The sequence below is a fragment of the Phyllostomus hastatus genome, unplaced genomic scaffold, assembly GCF_019186645.2.
Source record: "Phyllostomus hastatus isolate PE091 unplaced genomic scaffold, TTU_PhHast_1.1 phas_contig_254, whole genome shotgun sequence".
NCBI lineage: Eukaryota > Metazoa > Chordata > Mammalia > Chiroptera > Phyllostomidae > Phyllostomus > Phyllostomus hastatus.
In genome coordinates this window covers 5,318,767-5,336,989 of record NW_025333810.1, presented here as the reverse complement: position 1 = coordinate 5,336,989, position 18,223 = coordinate 5,318,767, and the positions used below count along the sequence as shown (strand labels likewise).

At 35.5% G+C, this 18,223-nt stretch overlaps 1 protein-coding gene across 4 annotated transcripts in view; it reads right to left on the bottom strand.

The window, feature by feature from the left end:
- Positions 1–18,223, bottom strand: part of FER (FER tyrosine kinase) — a 399,749-nt gene that overhangs the window by 269,424 nt on the left and 112,102 nt on the right. For all 4 annotated transcript variants that reach the window (XM_045837886.1, XM_045837888.1, XM_045837887.1 and 1 more), the window contains one exon: positions 13,296–13,418. In XM_045837886.1, the coding sequence (XP_045693842.1) occupies positions 13,296–13,418 (123 nt within the window). The remainder of the gene's footprint in view (positions 1–13,295; positions 13,419–18,223) is intronic.

The window sequence follows — 18,223 nt, the reverse complement described above, 5'->3', positions numbered from 1 at the left end:
ACACCTAAAACAAAACAAAAATAAAAAGAAAGCAAACTAAGCAAACAACTAGAATGGGAACAGAACCACAGAAATGGAGATAACATGGAGGGTTAGCAACAGGGGAGTGAGAGGGGGAGAGAGGGGGAAAAGGTACAGAGCATAAATAGTATAGATGGTAGGTAAAAGATAGACAGAGGGAGGATAAGAATAGTATAGGAAATGTAGAAGCCAAAGAACTTATAAGTATGACACATGGACATGAACTAAAAAAGGGAGCAATGTGGGTGGCAGAGGGTGTGCAGGGTGGAGGAGAGTGAGGGAGGTAAAATGGGACAACTGTAATAGCATAATCAATAAAATATATTTTAAAAATTTTTAAAAAGAACCTCAGAATATAACCTTAATTGGAAATGGGTTGTTGCAAACATAATTAGTTAAGATGAGGTCATACTGGAGTCCATGGGCCCTTAATTCATATGACTGGTATCCTTGTAAGAGGAGGAAAATCTGGATATGGAGAAGAGACAGGCAGAACACCATACAAAGATGGAGGCAAAATCTAGGGTGATGCTTCTATGAACCAAGCAGTGCCTAGGACTGCCAGCCAACAGCAGAAGCTAGGAGAGATGCATGGAACAGAGTCTTCCTCAGAAACCAGCCTGCTGATACCTTATTTCAGACTTCTGGTCTCCAGTACTATGAGACAATAAATGTATGTTTTTAAGCCACCCAGTTTGTGGTACTTTGTAATGGCAGCTCTAGGAAGCTAACCCCCATACCAAGGAATATTATTGTGCTTAACAGTTAAAAGGAATGAAAGTAACTGGATCAATCTCCAGAAAATTATGATGACTATAAAAAGCTAATTTCAAAAGGTAACGTAGAGTGAGACTTCATTTATATAACATTATTGAAAAGACAAATTGTGGGAGGAAGATGGCGGCCTTACTGTAGGCAGCGTTTTTCTCGGCTTCTGTGAAGAGCGGGGAAACTCGCGGATCGGTGGAGAGGCAGAGCAAGTGGGCTGGGTTGCCGAATCACTTTTGAAAGCAGGACATCAGAAATTATTGGAAAACCAGACGGTAAGAAGACGGATACAGGACAAAAGGGGCCCAAGAATCAGCGCGGGCTCTGGGGGTGCGCAGACCCCAGGCCCGCCCGGTGCTCCGGGCTCTGCCCCAGGGATCCCGGGAGAGGGAAGTTGCTGCTCCCTCCCTCCCCCGAATACAGGGGTGAGCAACTCCAGGGGAGAACGGGTTCCTAGAAGGAACACATTGGCCAGTTGGACTGAGAAAAAAATCGCCCAGGGAATATGAAATCCCGCCCAGAGGCCGAGAAGTGAGAGCCTCTAGCCAACAGGACCAGGGGCATCTTTAGCCCGGTGGAAAGTGCAGAGCGGTAGTGAGCACAAGCCGGCCACGCTCGGCTCGTGCCCCATAGGGAGGCAGGAATCGCGCGCTGCGATCCCAGGAGGGACGAGGGGCTGGGCGCGTTCCTTCAGTGGTGGCTCAGAGATTTCCAGCCAGCCCGACCGGAGAGCCGGGAAAGGCGCCAACATTCCGTCAGAGAGCCGTTTGGCAGGGAACACTGAGCTGGAAACGGCTGGGCTCCCGCACCTTCATCGGGAAGACACTCTCTCGCACCAGTGTGTCTTGGAGCGCCCCGGGTACCTGACAGACTTGCTGAGTTCTGGTTGTGAGAGAGAGAAGCATTTCAAAGGCCCCTCAGCCAGCTGAAGCTAGCAAGATCAGAAAAACTGGTCTGGCCAGTTAGAAACCAACAAGAGGTTTTTTTTGTTTGTTTGTTGTTTGTTTGTTTGTTTCTTTTTTGGTTTTGTTTGGTTTTTATTGGTTTCTCTGGCTGTTGTTGGTTGACTGATTTTATCTTGTGTTTTATGTGACTTTTTTTTTCAATTCTCATTATTTTTATATCACAATCCCTTATGTTTCTCTTCCATTCAACCTAATATTATTCTTTCCACTCCAAATTTAGCTCTCCTGCACTCCATCTTCTGCTTTTCTTTCCTTTTGTTTTAATCTTGCAAGTTACTGTAAATTTGTATTATCTTTTTCTCACTTTTACGACATTTTTTATTTTAATAATATTTTGGTACTCTTTCTCTTTCTGTATAATCTTCTTTGCTTGGCTGGTTATACTGTCATTTGATAGGTTCCCCCCTGGTATCTCAGTCACAAGATATTGATAAGTTACTATCCTTCATCTGCGTTCCATTAATACACTTCTCAAGGTTCTATACTCTTTATTCTTGTTATCTAGACCTCATCGATTCTGCCACAAGACTGTCACTTTACTATTACTGCTAGTAAGACCTAGTCTATACAATTGTAAATGCTTCTCAATACCCCCTACCTGATCTCAGCCCACTTTGCAATTTTCTGAACTATACTATTGTGGGGGGTTGTCTCTATTCTGTTACTCACTACTCCTATATACTAATCTTTAGTCCAACCCTACCTTAGAAGCTGACCTCCCACAGCCTCACAGCTTTCTAGATCCAACTAACAATCCTCTCGTCCCCAGTAAGAGTCTTACCTTCTTTCCATCCTTTCTAAAACGTGGATAGGGGGGTGGAGGATCACGGTTAACACTATAAGGAGCCAAAGGATAACCCATCTCTTCTCTACTGGCTGCTAAAGTAAATATCATAGTATACTATCTTGCTGTTTTAAACCATTTTGCCTTACTCCTCCAACTGATCCCAAAAAAGAGTAGGGGGAAGCTGTGACCACCAGGATACACGAAGGAGATTGCACCACTAAAACACACAAAAATTCTACCACAGAAGTTCACACCATAAATACAGGGAACCAGAACAGTTCAAATTAACAAACAAAAAGAACAAAGAAGAAACCCATGAACAATGAGAAAACAAAGAAACAACCCCCAACTGAAGGGAAACGAGGAAGCCTCAGGAAAAATGCTAAATGAAATAGAGGCAACCCAACTATCAGATAGTGAGTTCAAAACAATGATTACCAGGAAGTTCAATGAACTCACAATGAGCTTTCAGAAATTAGAGGGAAACTACATCAATCTCACTGCAAACTATATAAACATGAAAAAGGAAATAGAAACTCTCAACAAAGGTCAAGAGGAAATGAAGAATACAATTTCTGAACTGAAGAACACAGTAAAAGGAATGAAAAGCAAGATCGATGAAGCAGAAGATCGGATTAGCGAGCTGGAGGACAAAGTAGAAAACAGCATCCAGAAAGAGCAAGAAAAGGAAAAGAGGCTCAGAAAGAATGAGGAGGGATTAAGAGAAATGCAAGACAATATGAAACGTAATAATATCCGTATAATAGGGATACCAGAAGGTGAAGAAGAAGAGCAAGGGATCGAAAACCTAGTTGAACAAGTAATGAAGGAGAACTTCCCTAATTTGACGAGAGAAAAAAGTCACACAAATCCAGGAAACACAGAGAGTCCCAATCAAGAGGAACCCAAAGAGACCCACCCCAAGGCACATCATAATTAAAATGACAAAATTTCAAGACAAAGAGAGAATCTTAAAGGCAGCAAGGGAGAAGAAGGAAATAACATACAAGGGAGCCCCAATAAGGCTAACAGCTGACTTCTCAATGGAAACACTTCAAGCCAGAAGAGAATGGCAAGAAATACTTCAGGTAATGAGAACCAGAGGTCTGCAACCAAGGCTACTATATCCAGCAAGGCTCTCGATCAAGATTGAAGGCCAAATAAGAAGCTTCCCAGACAAAAAAAAGTCTAAAAGAATACACCTCGACCAAACCAGCTCTGCAAGAGATTCTAAAAGGACTGCTTTAAGGAGGAGAGAAGAAAGAGAGAGAGAGAGAGAGAGAGAGAGAGAGAGGAACACACATACATAAAAGACAATGAATAAGTACCTATCAATAATAACCTTAAACGTAAATGGATTAAATGCTCCAATCAAAAGACATAGAATAGCTGATTGGATAAGAAAAAATGACCCACATATCTGCTGTCTACAAGAGACCCACCTCAGGATAAAAGACCTACACAGGCTGAAAGTGAAGGGCTGGAAACAAATCTTCCAAGCAAATGGTCAAGAAAAAAAAGCTGGGGTAGCAATACTCATATCAGACAAAATAGACTTCCAAAAAAGGTCCATAAAGAGAGACCCAGAAGGTCACTTCATAATACTCAAGGGAAGAATCCATCAAGAAGACATAAATATTGTAAATATATATGCACCCAACATAGGAGCACCAAAATACATAAAGAAAATCTTAGAGGACTTCAAGAAAGATATGGACAGCAACACAATTATAGTGGGAGATTTTAACACCCCACTATCAAAAATGGACAGATCTTCTAAACAAAATATCAACAAAGATATTGTGGCATTGAACAATACCCTTGATGAAATGGATTTTACTGATATATACCGAGCCCTCCATCCAAAAGAAGCTAAATATACATTCTTTTCAAATGTGCATGGAACATTCTCAAAGATAGACCACATGATAGGACACAAAACAAGCCTCAAGAATTTCAAGAAAATTGAAATCATACTAAGCATTTTCTCAGACCACAAGGGACTGAAGCTAGAAACCAACCCGAAGGAAAAAAACCAAAAACACTCAAAATCATGGAGATTAAATAGCATGCTATTAAACAATGAATGGGTCAAGAATGATATTAGGGAAGAAATCAAAAGGTTTCTGGAAACAAATGAAAACGAACTCACTACAACCCAAAACTTATGGGACACAGCCAAGGCAGTCCTGAGAGGGAAGTTCATAGCGATACAGGCCCACCTAAAAAGGTTAGAAACTTTCCAAACAAACAACCTAACCCTACGTCTACAAGAACTCGAGGAACAACAACAAAGACAGCCCAGAGCAAGCAGAAGGAAGGAAATAACCAAGATCAGAGCAGAATTAAATGATATAGAGACTAAAAGCACAATTCTAAGGATCAATGAATCCAAGAGCTGGTTCTTTGAAAAGATAAACAAAATAGACAAGCCTTTAAGCAGACTCATCAAGAAAAAAAAGAGAGAAGACCCAAATAAACACAATCAGAAATGAAAGAGGAGAGATTACAACAGATACCACAGAAATACAAAGGATTGTAAGAAATTACTACGAAGAACTGTATGCCAAAAAATTTGAAAACCTAGATGAAATGGACAACTTTCTAGAAAAATATAATCTTCCAAAACTCAATGAAAAAGAAGCAGAAAGTCTGAACAGACCAATAACAACAAAAGAAATTGAAGCAGTAATCAAAAAACTCCCAACACACAAAAGCCCGGGACCAGATGGTTTCACAGGAGAATTCTACAAAGCATTTAAGGAAGAGCTAACCCCTATCCTTCACAGACTATTCCAAAAAATCCAAAAAGATGGGAGTCTCCCAAACTCTTTTTATGAGGCCAACATCATCCTAATTCCAAAACCAAATAAAGACACAACAAAGAAAGAAAACTTCAGGCCAATATCACTGATGAACATGGACGCTAAAATCCTCAACAAAATACTGGCAAACACATCCAACAATACATTAAAAAGATCATACACCATGACCAAAGTGGGATTCATTCCCAGGGATGCAAGGATGGTTTCAATATTCTCAAATCAGTAAATGTAATACATCACATAAACAAAAGCAAAGACAAAAAACCACATGATCATATCAATTGATGCAGAAAAAGCATTTGATAAGGTACAGCACCCATTCATGATAAAAACACTCGGCAAAGTGGGAATAGAGGGAGCATTCCTCAACATAATAAAGGCCATATATGAGAGACCTTCAGCCAACATCATTCTCAATGGGCAAAAATTAAAACCTTTTCCATTAAGATCAGGAACAAGACAAGGCTGTCCACTTTCACCACTTCTATTCAATATAGTACTGGAAGTTTTAGCCACAGCAATCAGACAAGAAAAAGAAATAAAAGGCATCCAAATCGGAAAGGAGGAAACAAAACTATCACTGTTTGCAGACGACATGATAGTATACATAGAAAATCCTATTGACTCTACCAAAAAACTGCTTGACCTAATAAATGAATTTGGCAAAACAGCGGGATACAAAGTCAATATCCAGAAATCAAAGGCATTTCTGTACACCAACAATGAAACAGCAGAAGCAGAGATCAAGGAAAAAAATCCCATTTGAAATAGCAAAAAAGAAAAAATAAAATATCTAGGAATAAACCTAACCAAAGAGGTAAAAGACCTGTATTCAGAAAACTACACAACACTGAAGAAAGAAATCAAGGAAGACACAAACAAATGGAAACATATACCGTGTTCATGGATTGGAAGAATTAATATCATCAAAATGTCCATACTACCCAAAGCAATTTACACATTCAATGCAATTCCTATTAAAGTACCAATGGCATATTTCACAGACATAGAACAAACACTTCAAAAAATTTATATGGAATTATAAACGACCCCGAATAGCTGCTGCAATATTGAGAAAGAAGAGTAAAGTAGGAGGGATCACAATACCCGACACTAAACTATATTACAAGGCTACTGTAATCAAAACAGCCTGGTACTGGCATAAAAACAGGCACATAGACCAATGGAACAGAACAGAGAGCCCAGAAATAAGCCCAAGTCTCTATGGTCAATTAATATTTGACAAAGGAGGCAGCAATATAAAATGGAATAAAAATAGCCTCTTCAACAAATGGTGTTGGGAGAACTGGACAGCCACGTGCAAAAAAAATGAAACTTGAGCACCAACTTACACCATATACAAAAAATTAATTCAAGGTGGATAAAAGACTTAAATATAAAACATGACACCATTAAAGTCCTAGAGGAGAACGTAGGTAAGAAAATCTCAGATATTTCACGAAGAGACTTTTTACTGACGTGTCCCCTAGAGCAAGGGACATAAAGGAAAGAATAAACAAATGGGACCTCATCAAAATTAAAAGCTTCTGCACAGCTAAAGAAAACAGTATGAAAAATTAAAAGAGAACCAACTGTATGGGAAAACATATTTGCCAATGACACCTCAGACAAGGGTCTAATCTCCAAAATATATAGAGAACTTACACGACTGTACTCTAAGAAGACAAGGAATCCAATTAAAAAGTGGGCAAAGGACTTGAATAGACACTTCTCCAAGGAGGACATACAGAGGATCCAAAGACACATGAAACGATGTTCAATATCGCTAGCTATCAGAGAGATGCAAATTAAAAACCACAATGAGATACCACTTCACACCAGACAGAATGGCCATCATAAACAAAGCAACAAACAACAAGTGTTGGAGAGGTTGTGGAGAAAAGGGGACCCTAGTGCACTGTTGGTGGGACTGCAGACTGGTACAACCACTATGGAAAGCAATATGGAACTTCCTCAGAAAACTAAAAATGGATCTGCCTTTTGACCCTGCAATTCCACTACTGGGACTCTATCCTAAGAATACTAAAACACCAATTCAAAAGAACCTATGCATCCCAATGTTCATAGCAGCACAATTTACAATAGCTAGATGCTGGAAGCAACCTAGATGCCCATCAGTAAATGAATGGATCAAAAAACTATGGTACATTTACATGATGGAATTCTATGCAGCAGAAAGAAAGAAGGAGCTCCTACCCTATGCAACAGCGTGGATGGAGCTGGAAAACATTATGCTAAGCGAAACAAGCCAGGCAGTGAAAGACAAATACCATATGATCTCACCTTTAACAGGAACCTAAATAACAAAACAAAGAAACAAGCAAAAATGTAACCAAAGACACTGAAATAGAGGACAGGCTGATGGTGACCGGAGGGGAGAGAAGAGGGAATTTAAGGGGGACAGTGGGAAGGGTTCACAGGAACAAACTTAAAGGACACATGGTCATAGACTAAGGGGAGGGTGGTAATGGGAGGGAAGGGGGGGGGGTGGGTGGGAGGGGGAACTGGATTGGGAGTAAAAAGGAGAAAACTGTATATGAACAATGATTAATAAAAAAATAAAATAAAATAAAATAAAATATTGACCTTAAAAAAAAAAAAAAGACAAATTGTAAAAATGGAGAACAGATGAAAAGTTATTGGGGGTAAAGAAGCGGGCGGAGGATGAAAAGCAGTGTAGTTATAAAAGTGCAACATGAGGGGATCCTCCCAGTGATGGAAATGTTTCAAGTCATGACTGTAATCTATAGAGGTCAATATATACAATTATAATATTAAATTATAGTTTTTCAAAATGCTACCATTGGGGTAAAGTAAATACAGGGTACATGGGACCACTCTATATTAACTCATTCACATACACCGCTATCTAAAATTACCTCAAAATTTTAAATTTAAATAAAAATATATATCATTATTGCTGCCATCATGCTTCCTCTGGTACAGTGAGGTTTTTATCGTCTCATATGCCGTGGGTTCCTAAATAATCTGTTTTGGGGATAGGCTTTGTTTATTCTCCTTTAGAACTTCTAAATATCTATTGTATTGTGCCACATTGCAATCACTTAGAAATTCTCAGACACTATCCTAATACCAAGAATTAAGTTAAAATATAAACTTCCTGGTTTTCAGTTTAGCGGTTTTTAAAAATAATGAGACTAGCAAGGGAAGCATATGCCCTATTATATGGCTATGGTCTTAATATTTTTTAATTAACATGTCATAATGAAATCAAAGAGCAATATCAACTTCTTCCAATTAATCCCGTTGAGCTCTATTATGACAACAATTTCACATACATTGAAATCTTGCTTTTGTTCAATTAGTTTTTATAAAGCACTGCTGTGATCAGTATACAACATACTATGTAATTATTTTATATGCTTATACACCATAGAGCAAACAAGCTATATGTATATTTTAATTTAAAAAATTATAGTTAATACATGATTAAATGATACAAGATACATAAGAAACCATATATAAATTTAAAACATGGAAGAGATCAGAACCTTTGCATGTAATACTTATCCCTACCTCTGACTACTTTCCAAATGGAGGCACCTTGTGCCCTTCAGGTCTTGGCAAAGATGCCATGTCCTAGGAGAACCCCAATCACCTATCTTAAGTAAGTAGGTAGGTACTCCTCTGTTCTTATAGCTGTACTGCTATTTCAGCAATTATTACAATTTCCTGTGAAATTTTAATTTCTTGTTTTGTACTGATCCACTCTACAAAAATGTAAGTTTCATGAGACATGTGGCCATATATGTCTTACCTTTCATTGTATTCACAGCACTTAGTAGACATGCAATAAATATTGTGGAATGAATTCCCTATTTATGAAGCACATTTTCATAATACATGTAATCTAAAAATTATAAGACAAAAATAAAAGTTCCCTGAATTTGCAAACTAGAACAATATCCTAAAGTGGTTCAATTCTTATCTTCACTCTATAAGCTAGATGTGGCATTTTGCATGTCTCTTAAAACTTCTGGGCAACAGATATCACATAATTTCAAAGACAAGGTTGAATCAAATACTCTCTTAAGATTCTATATGGCTCTAAGAGTTATGACTTTATAACATAAGGCATTTTTAAGTACTAGGTGATAATGGTACAAAACTATACAAAATTAAATAATCATTCACTTTTCAAAAATCAAGCCAAGCGTTAAAACCAACAGGAAGTTTCAAACTATTTATGCCATTGAGTCACAAATGATATATGCTTGGTATATTTTCCCATAAACTATTTTCTAATACAGTAGTTAAGGATCCTAAATCAGGTGAAATTGATTATTATTTCCACTTGAGTAAACATGCTTTAAAAGTAGCAAGTAAAGATACTAGAGTGATGCTTTGTGTTCTATTAAAATCATACCATTTCTAGTAGTTGGATTTATTCCCTTCACCCTATTTTTTTTAGATAAAATTTTACAATGGTTACATTTCAATTGAGGGCTGCATTATTTATATAAATTAAAACTCTGTTCTTGTGTGAATTTAGTGTTACATAAAAGTTATTCTTTAGTTTCATTTTTCACTTTATATTACTCAGTTATAGGAATCAAAACTATAAAATGATTAATTATATAATTTATTTTGTGACTGTTATTATGTTTTAGAGACAATTATGCTAAATCCAAATTTATAGGTTTTAACTTTTGTCCCTTATTACATTATATTTTGGCAGAACCAACAGTGGTATTTCCGATAAGCAAAAGTTCAGTATGATCCCATTCATTTAAAAATAATTTCAGAATGTAATTATATAACTTATAGAATATTTTCAGTATTTGTGAGCAAATATAGTTGTTTTATTGTTTTTATTATTTTCAAGTAACACAGCATATGAAGCTAACATGTTACACAGAAAAAATAATTCTAAATCTACTGTTAGAACTAAATAAAAACTGATTTTAATTATTTAAGTGCATTTAAGTACACATGTAGATATATACACATATATACACAAAAAAGGAAATGTTTAAGAAATATTAAGAAACTGATATTCAAACATTTCCCCAGAATTCCTGAAGACTATTTGTTTAGGAAAATACTTTAATATATTATTTAAAGACAAATTTCAACGCTACTAATGTCTAAATCAATGAGATTTCAAAATGACTATTTAGTTATATAAATATACTTAACATTTATAATATTATTCCTGAAGCTAATAATAAAACCTACATGGTAACAAAGGGCTAAAAGAACTTGGGTTAAACAAGACTCATCCCCTGAATTGCTTGACATCCTTATCCCTTCTCCTACGAACACTACTAAAATCATAGGATCAAGCAAATGTTATGATCAAAAAAGACAGAAGCTTTGGAGTCAGGAACTCATTTGTTTCCTACAACTTATTAGGTGTGTTATTATAAATTATCTAAATTCTCCTTAAGGTGAAATACAAACAATTATACAGAAAGGAAAGGAAAGATAACAATTATTGAGTGTGTGTGTGTGTGTGTGTGTGTGTAAAACATCTGGTATAATGTGCAGAACACAGTAGGAATTCAAGAAATGCCATTTCCCACATATCCACCACCCTCTAAACATAAGCCCCCATTTCTCCACTCCCATTCTCATCTCCTGATAAATATAAATGGGTGGAGAAACATGGATCACACTGATTATGTAGAAAAGAGAGAGTCAAAGATTTGAATCAAGAGAGCATACCAAAAGAATCAAAAAATTCCACAATTTCTAGATTAAAAATAACACTTGAAGACTGCCTCTTCCAACAATATATAGTCTGGAGAGAGGGTCAGCTATCCTATTGTCCATCTTTACATCCACTAAATTTTAAAACAGGAGTCATTTACAATGTTTATATTTATAAACAGTAAAAAGTAGAACTACTTCATCATTTGTAAATATGAACAGATTTATTCAAAAATAGAATAAAGCAAGAGGTAATTCTATTTTTGAATGTTATGTGTGCAATGGTTAATAAATCTGAGTTTTATGATTCAAATAGAATCTTTAGTTATATAATATTAAAATTTTTCAAATTAAAGGAATGCCCAGAGTAACTCAAATTTCTGTCCTCACCTTTAAAAGTCTCATTGACTCCAATATTCTATTTAATTCCAAGCTGTAATAAAAGCCATAGTATAAGTTAGAAGGGCAGGATCCTACCTAATATTCTGAGTTGTGTAATATGATAAACGGTGTTGCCGTTCACTGAAATAAGGAATACTATGAGCGAACTAGGTTGGACTGGATTGGGTTGAATGAAGATTCTTAATTCAGCCTTGGACACAGAAAATTTAAGGCACTTCTAAGATACCCAAGGAAGCATGTCAAGTAGGCAAAGGATTACATGGCCAGACAGTTCAGAGGAGAAATCTGAGTGAGAGTAATAAATGTGGGTTGTCTTTAGGATATCATCTAGGGGAGTGACATAGCCTAGGGCCATGCCTTAAGTAACTCCAAAATAGATTGGCTGAGTGGATGGAAAGAAGATTATACAAGAGTGGCCAGAAAGAGAGTATTAAGATCTGGCATTTTGGATCCCAAACACCAAGCAAAAAGGAGCATAATAAATTCAACAAAGCCAGATACTGTGAGGAGGGCAAGTACGACAGTCGCTAAATTTAGTGACATAGAGATCATTGGCAATCTTACAAATATCTATTTCAATAGTGATGGGGCAGAAGCCAGATATATGTAGGGTGAGAACGAAGTGGGAGTTGAGGAAATAAATGTGCATAATCACTCTTAGAATAAGTTTGGCTAAAAACACAGAAGGCAAAAATAATAGGAGGAAATATGAGAATTTAAAAAGAGTTATCTGGAGAAGGCAGAGAGGTAAAGATTATTTTTAGGATCAAGACCTAAACATATTTAAAAAGTGATATAGGACTCAGTTGAAAAGAAAAGGTGAACCTAAGCTACAAAATCATGCAAGTTTTCTGGGAAAGTAATGAATGATGGAATACAAAAGACAAGCAAAAGAAACAGATAAAACAGGAACAGTTCCTCTATAGAAGTAGAGAAAGAGAATGGGTAAAATATGGTGGATTTGGAAAGCTAGTCCCAGAAAATAAGGGAGTTGCCACCTGATGATTCTAATTCTTTCTGTGAAATAGGAGAAATATTTTTTCTAACTTTCATGGAAAAGATAAGATTAGAGATTTGAGAGAAGTGAAGACCACTTGAAAAGTTGTATATTAAATAAGAGCAAGTATAGACCAGAGAAAGATATCCTACACAAAACAACTTGAGTATGTGAAAGTGTGATAGAAAAAAATGTAAGTGTCCAGTCACATTACCAATAATCCCTGTGGGAGATGCAAACTATGACTAAAGTCAAATTAGAAGTTATATTTTATCAAAATTTACTTCTTGAAAAAGTAGAAAACATAATTAATATAATTAGTAAAAGCAAGAATATACCAAGACAAATAAAGTCAGAAATTTCAGGAAAATATTTACAGATCCAGAAATCAGCAAGAAAAACAACAGTGAGACAAAAACGGCATAGCAAATCTAAATACAATTTTTATAGGTGAAGCAGACTGCTATTTTCTAATAAATTTTTTTTGCTTCCTCCTAACACAGTAGAAGCCAATTTCTACATAATACTGGCCTGCCACATTCTTAACAAGGAATTCATAGTGAATCTGGCAGACAGTGATGAGGAAAAGACAGCTTTTAACAGGATTTTTTGGAAAATACTTTAAATGTAAAACATTAAGACATATAATCAGTACATTATATAGACAAAAATATAATTATTTTTCTATAGAGTCCTAGAAAGTGTCTAAGTTTCATGCTTAAAAATGAAATTTCAGCTTTTAGAAATTTTATATCCATAATACACATAACTAAAGTATTTCTTTAAAATGCCATCAATTCAACTTTCTGCCTTTAAACTATTTTTGTTTTACTCACTCAGACTTCTTTTCACAGGTTTTAGAAGATTCCTCAATTCTTTTCTCTAGCTCCAGGACAGCTTCTTCCTTGTTCAAAAGCATTTGCTGTGTCTGCATAAGTTCCTCTGCTAAAGTTTTCAACCTAGAATGGACAGTTTCGTCATTATCAATCCATACAAAATTGCATTCACTTTACACACACACAAACATTCACACATCTAAGGTTGTGATGCCCAAAACAGTAGCCACATGTAATTTAATTTAAATTAAATTAAAATTTCAGTTTAACGGCTGCATTAGCCACCTTTCAAGGACTGAACAGACACATGTGGCTAGTGGCTAACATATTGGATGATACAGACCAGAAAATTTTAATAATCACAGTAAGTACCCTTGGGCAGTGCTTTTCCAAAGAGCCTTATTCATCAAATACAAAAAGAGACACAGAAAGCAAATAGAGAAAGAAGAAAAGACTAAATTAAATTTCTGTTATATCCCAGGAAGAGTATATAGTGAAAAGATCATCGTTTTTTTTCCAGATGCATATTTACACTCTGGTTTTGCCACTTTTTATCTGAGATCCTGGGCAAGCTACTACTTAGCTCATTTTCTCATTTGCAATTTGGATACAGCGATACCTGCTTGAAAGCATTGTTTTGAGGATCAAATGAACTAATACATATATGATGACTGGTACTTAGTAAGCTCTGAGTAAAATGGTTTTTAGTATTATTTGCAGATGATGTATCATAATAATATATGACACAGATCCCATTATCCTTATTTTAAATTAAAGAAATTGAGTCTCAGTATAATAATTTAAATTGATAGTAAGCTATTGCACATATTGTAATAATGCTTTAGAAGTATTTTCTATACAGATTTGAAGATAATTAAATACACAAAATTAATATGCATTCATAGGCCAGATAATTTGTAGTTGCATAAAATGTATTTGGTCCTGAATAGAAATATTTCTACCACAAAACACACACAACTATCAAAATACAATATAATTTTATCTTTAGCATTTTAAAGCAATACATGGAACCCAAAATATACAAAAATATGTAAATAATCCACATCTTAAAATTTTTAATTATTTAAAGTTTAAGAGACAATAAAGTCAAAAGCAAAAGTCATACTGTGAATTATTTGCAATGCAAATTATAAGCTAAGCTCTCTTAATGCAGAAAAAAATCTTAGAAAAAAGACAACCTAATATGAAAATAAACAAAGAACACAATTGGAAGTTCATCAAGAAAAACTCGAATAATTAATAATGGAAATATTTACAACCTGACCCACAATTAAATATCTGCAGATTAAATAAACAATAAGTTATTTTTCACCTACTAAAATTGAAAACTATGAAAAAGAGTGACAAAAATTTCAGGGGAAAAGGGGAAGGATTTATAAGAACAAGTATAAAGGACACATGGACAAAAACTAGGGGGGGAATGGAAATGGGAGGGAGGGGAGGAGGGTTGGGGGGTGGGCTGGGATGGGAGTAAAAAAACAGAAAACTGTACTTGAATAACAATTAAAATAAAATACTTTTTTAAACAAAAGAGTGATAATATTCAGTGTTCTCAATAGTGCAAAATAAAAACACACACTGTTGATGTGACAAAATCTGCACAAATGTTTTCATAGATCAGTGTGGAATTGTCTCTCAAACATCAAATTAGAATATTCTCTCACCATCTAAAAATCTGTCTTACCAAAATACTTTAGAAGGTGCACAAAATGTGATATGAACATGTTTGTTGCAACATTGTTTTTAAAACAAAGAAAACATTTAAATGTCTTTAAATGTTTTCAAACAGGTGAATGGCTGAATAAATTTTAACATATGTATAAGATACAGAATAGCATGTAGTTGCTTTAAAATGAGATGCACACTTAAAAAGTTCTTCTAAGGCACATTTTTTAATTACAATGCATTATGCAGAATACATATAGCATGGTTCCATTTACTTAAAATAAATGTATGTGTATATGTGCTATGGACTGAATGTTATCCCCTTAAAATTCTTATACTGAAGCTCTAATTACCAACGTGATGGTATTATTTTTTTTCCATCCTCACCAGAGGACTTTCTTTTTTATTGCTTTTAGAGAGACATGGAGAGAGAGAAACATCAATGCAAGAGAAAAGCACCGACTGGTCACCTCCTGTATTCACCCAAACCGGGGATCATACGCACCCGGACCAGGGATCAAGTGTGCAATCTAGGTATGTGACCTGACCAGTAATCAAACCTGCAATCTTTTTGGTCATGGGACAATGCTCCAATCAACTGAGCCACATGGGTCACAGCAGTGTGATGGTATTTTCAGATATGGGGCATTGAAAGGTAATTAGGGTCAGATGATACCATGAGAGTGGGGGCCTCATGATGGAATGAGTGTCCTTATAAAAAAGAGATACTAGAGAGTCTGCTCATGCTCCTTCTCTCTTTTCTCCAAACATACACAAAGAAGTCATGTGAGTACACAAGAAGGCAGCAGTCTACAAGCCAGGAGGGGAGTCTAAGCAAGAACCAAGTTGGCCAGCACCTTGATCTAGAACTTCTAACCTCCAGAACTGTGAGAAATAAATTGTTGTTGCTTAATGCACCAGTTTGTGGTATTTTGTTCTAGCAGCCAGAGCAGACTAATATAATATGTATATAGCTGTGTGTGTCTGTGTGTGTGTGTGTATACACAGAACTAGATTACTACAAATGAAACTGATAGACACTCTGAAAGATGTGGGATTGGAATACAGGGTAACTTAAAACAAACAAAAAAAGTCTTTCATATTTTCTTCTATATTTATATTATTTGAATCTTTTATAACAAGAATTAACTTAAGTTTTAAATTATTAACTAGTTGGTCATAGAGATGAAAAAGGCAGAAAAACTATGAAATATAGTCAGAAGAACTCAACATATAGCAATCCAGATTATTTCTTCTTTGCCCAGGCCTGATAGCACAGTCGGTTAGAGTTTCGTTTTGATACACCAAGGTTGTATACCTTGGTTGTATCAGGGTTTGATCCCTGGCCAGGGCACATACAAAAAACAACCAATGAATGCATAAATAAGTGTAATCGATTATTTCATCTTTGTTTACAGTCAAGCAACATAAAAAAAATTTCAACAGGTTTCTGAGGGCATTACTATATGATAGCAAAACATAATCAATGATGCTTATAATGATCCAGAATGATAAGGAAAAGGTTAATGTAAGATCAGCATTTTTCTTTAAAAATATACATGTACATATATTTTATGAGATTTACATCCAATCCAGTAAAATTATGTTTTTTATTTTGATGAAGAGATGAACTCCAGTTATCTGGAAAAATCGCTTACAAGGAATAGTTCATATCCTGACTATGTAAAGGAAGCATTACTATATTAAAATTAGAAATCATTCTCAAGAAAGCTACATTTCAACTTCTGGTTTCAAGTTACTTATAAACAATTATAAATAAGTAAGTAAATAACACACAGAATCCTTTGATGTTTATAAAATTCTGCCTTATATATGATCTCACTTAGTCCTCATAAAAGTCTGTACCACAGGACCCTATCTCAGAACCTGTTCAACCACCTCCTGTCACCCCAGTCTAGAGGTAACAGAGTAAGAACCAATTTCTCACCATTTGTCTTGGCCATGTTACATCAGAGCTGAGTTTGATAAAAAGCTCTTTCCCTCTTCAACACCCTCCTCTGTTTTATCTTTTATTTCTCTCTCCTATATCTTTGTCTTACTCTTTGTTCTCTTCCCAATTCATTTTCTATCCACCTCTCTTCTCAATTCTTCATTCATTCATTTAAATAAGTGTTTACTAAGCTAGACACTAGGGATAAAACAATAAACAAGTCTACGTTCAGGAAACACATTCTAGAAGAGACATCAAACTTTTTTCCTCCAAACCTCTCTTTTCTTCTTCTTTCCTCTCTTTGATTATTACTGTTTGCTTTCCTAGTTTCTTCTCGATTCTGCTCACTGTATCTTATCCTCTTATGCATCCTGAAATAAGTACACAGCCCCTGCAAATTGTAAGAAGCAGGCAGCAGGGCTTACCCTTCATGGTATATTCCTTACACTTTGCACAGTCCTGCATATAGCATGTGTTCAACTCAGTTCTCTGTCCTGTTTTTCTCACTCGAAGCCCACATTCTGCTTTTTCCATAATTCTTTAATAAGTACCAAGACTATCCTGATTCCTATCACTCTGGATCATCAGAGAATAAACCTGAAGAGCCATTTCAACATGAAAACAGCACAATTTACAACTTTCACCCATCGACTAATTCTAGAGCTAACCATATCCAAACCACTACTGTGATGGTGCAGTGAGAGAAGCTTAGTTCTCTACATAGAAGTCACTGGTGCAGGGCTGACTGCTTTCATGTAAAAATTACATCATCAAGCTTACTTTATCTTGCCACATGAGAGTAAAAGAAGTATTTGTGCTTACAACTAACTCCTCATCTCTACTACATTCTATAAAGCCCCTTATTCTGGTGAACTAGACACCAGTTCTAGAACCAGACACCTTCAGGTTCAATATTTGCTTAGCTTTTCTAAACTTCCATTTTCTACTCTAATAAAATGGAAATTAATTTCACACCTAACTAAATTAAATAATTATATTACATTAAAGCAGTAAAACACTGTACCCTGTTAGGAATTCATATATTTTAAGAGAATAAGGCAAAAGACTATGCATAGAATAACCCCATTTCAGTAAGGAAAACAATTTATATATATGCATGTGCTTGCAAATATATCCTGGAATGATACATACATTTTTTAAAATGAATTAACATTGGAGGTTAGAAATGAGTCTAAAAAAAGAGAAAACATTGATTTTCACTGTATACCCTTTTGTAAGATTTTGCAGATATTGTCATCTGCTTGCATTAGTTAATTTTTAAAGATTTAAC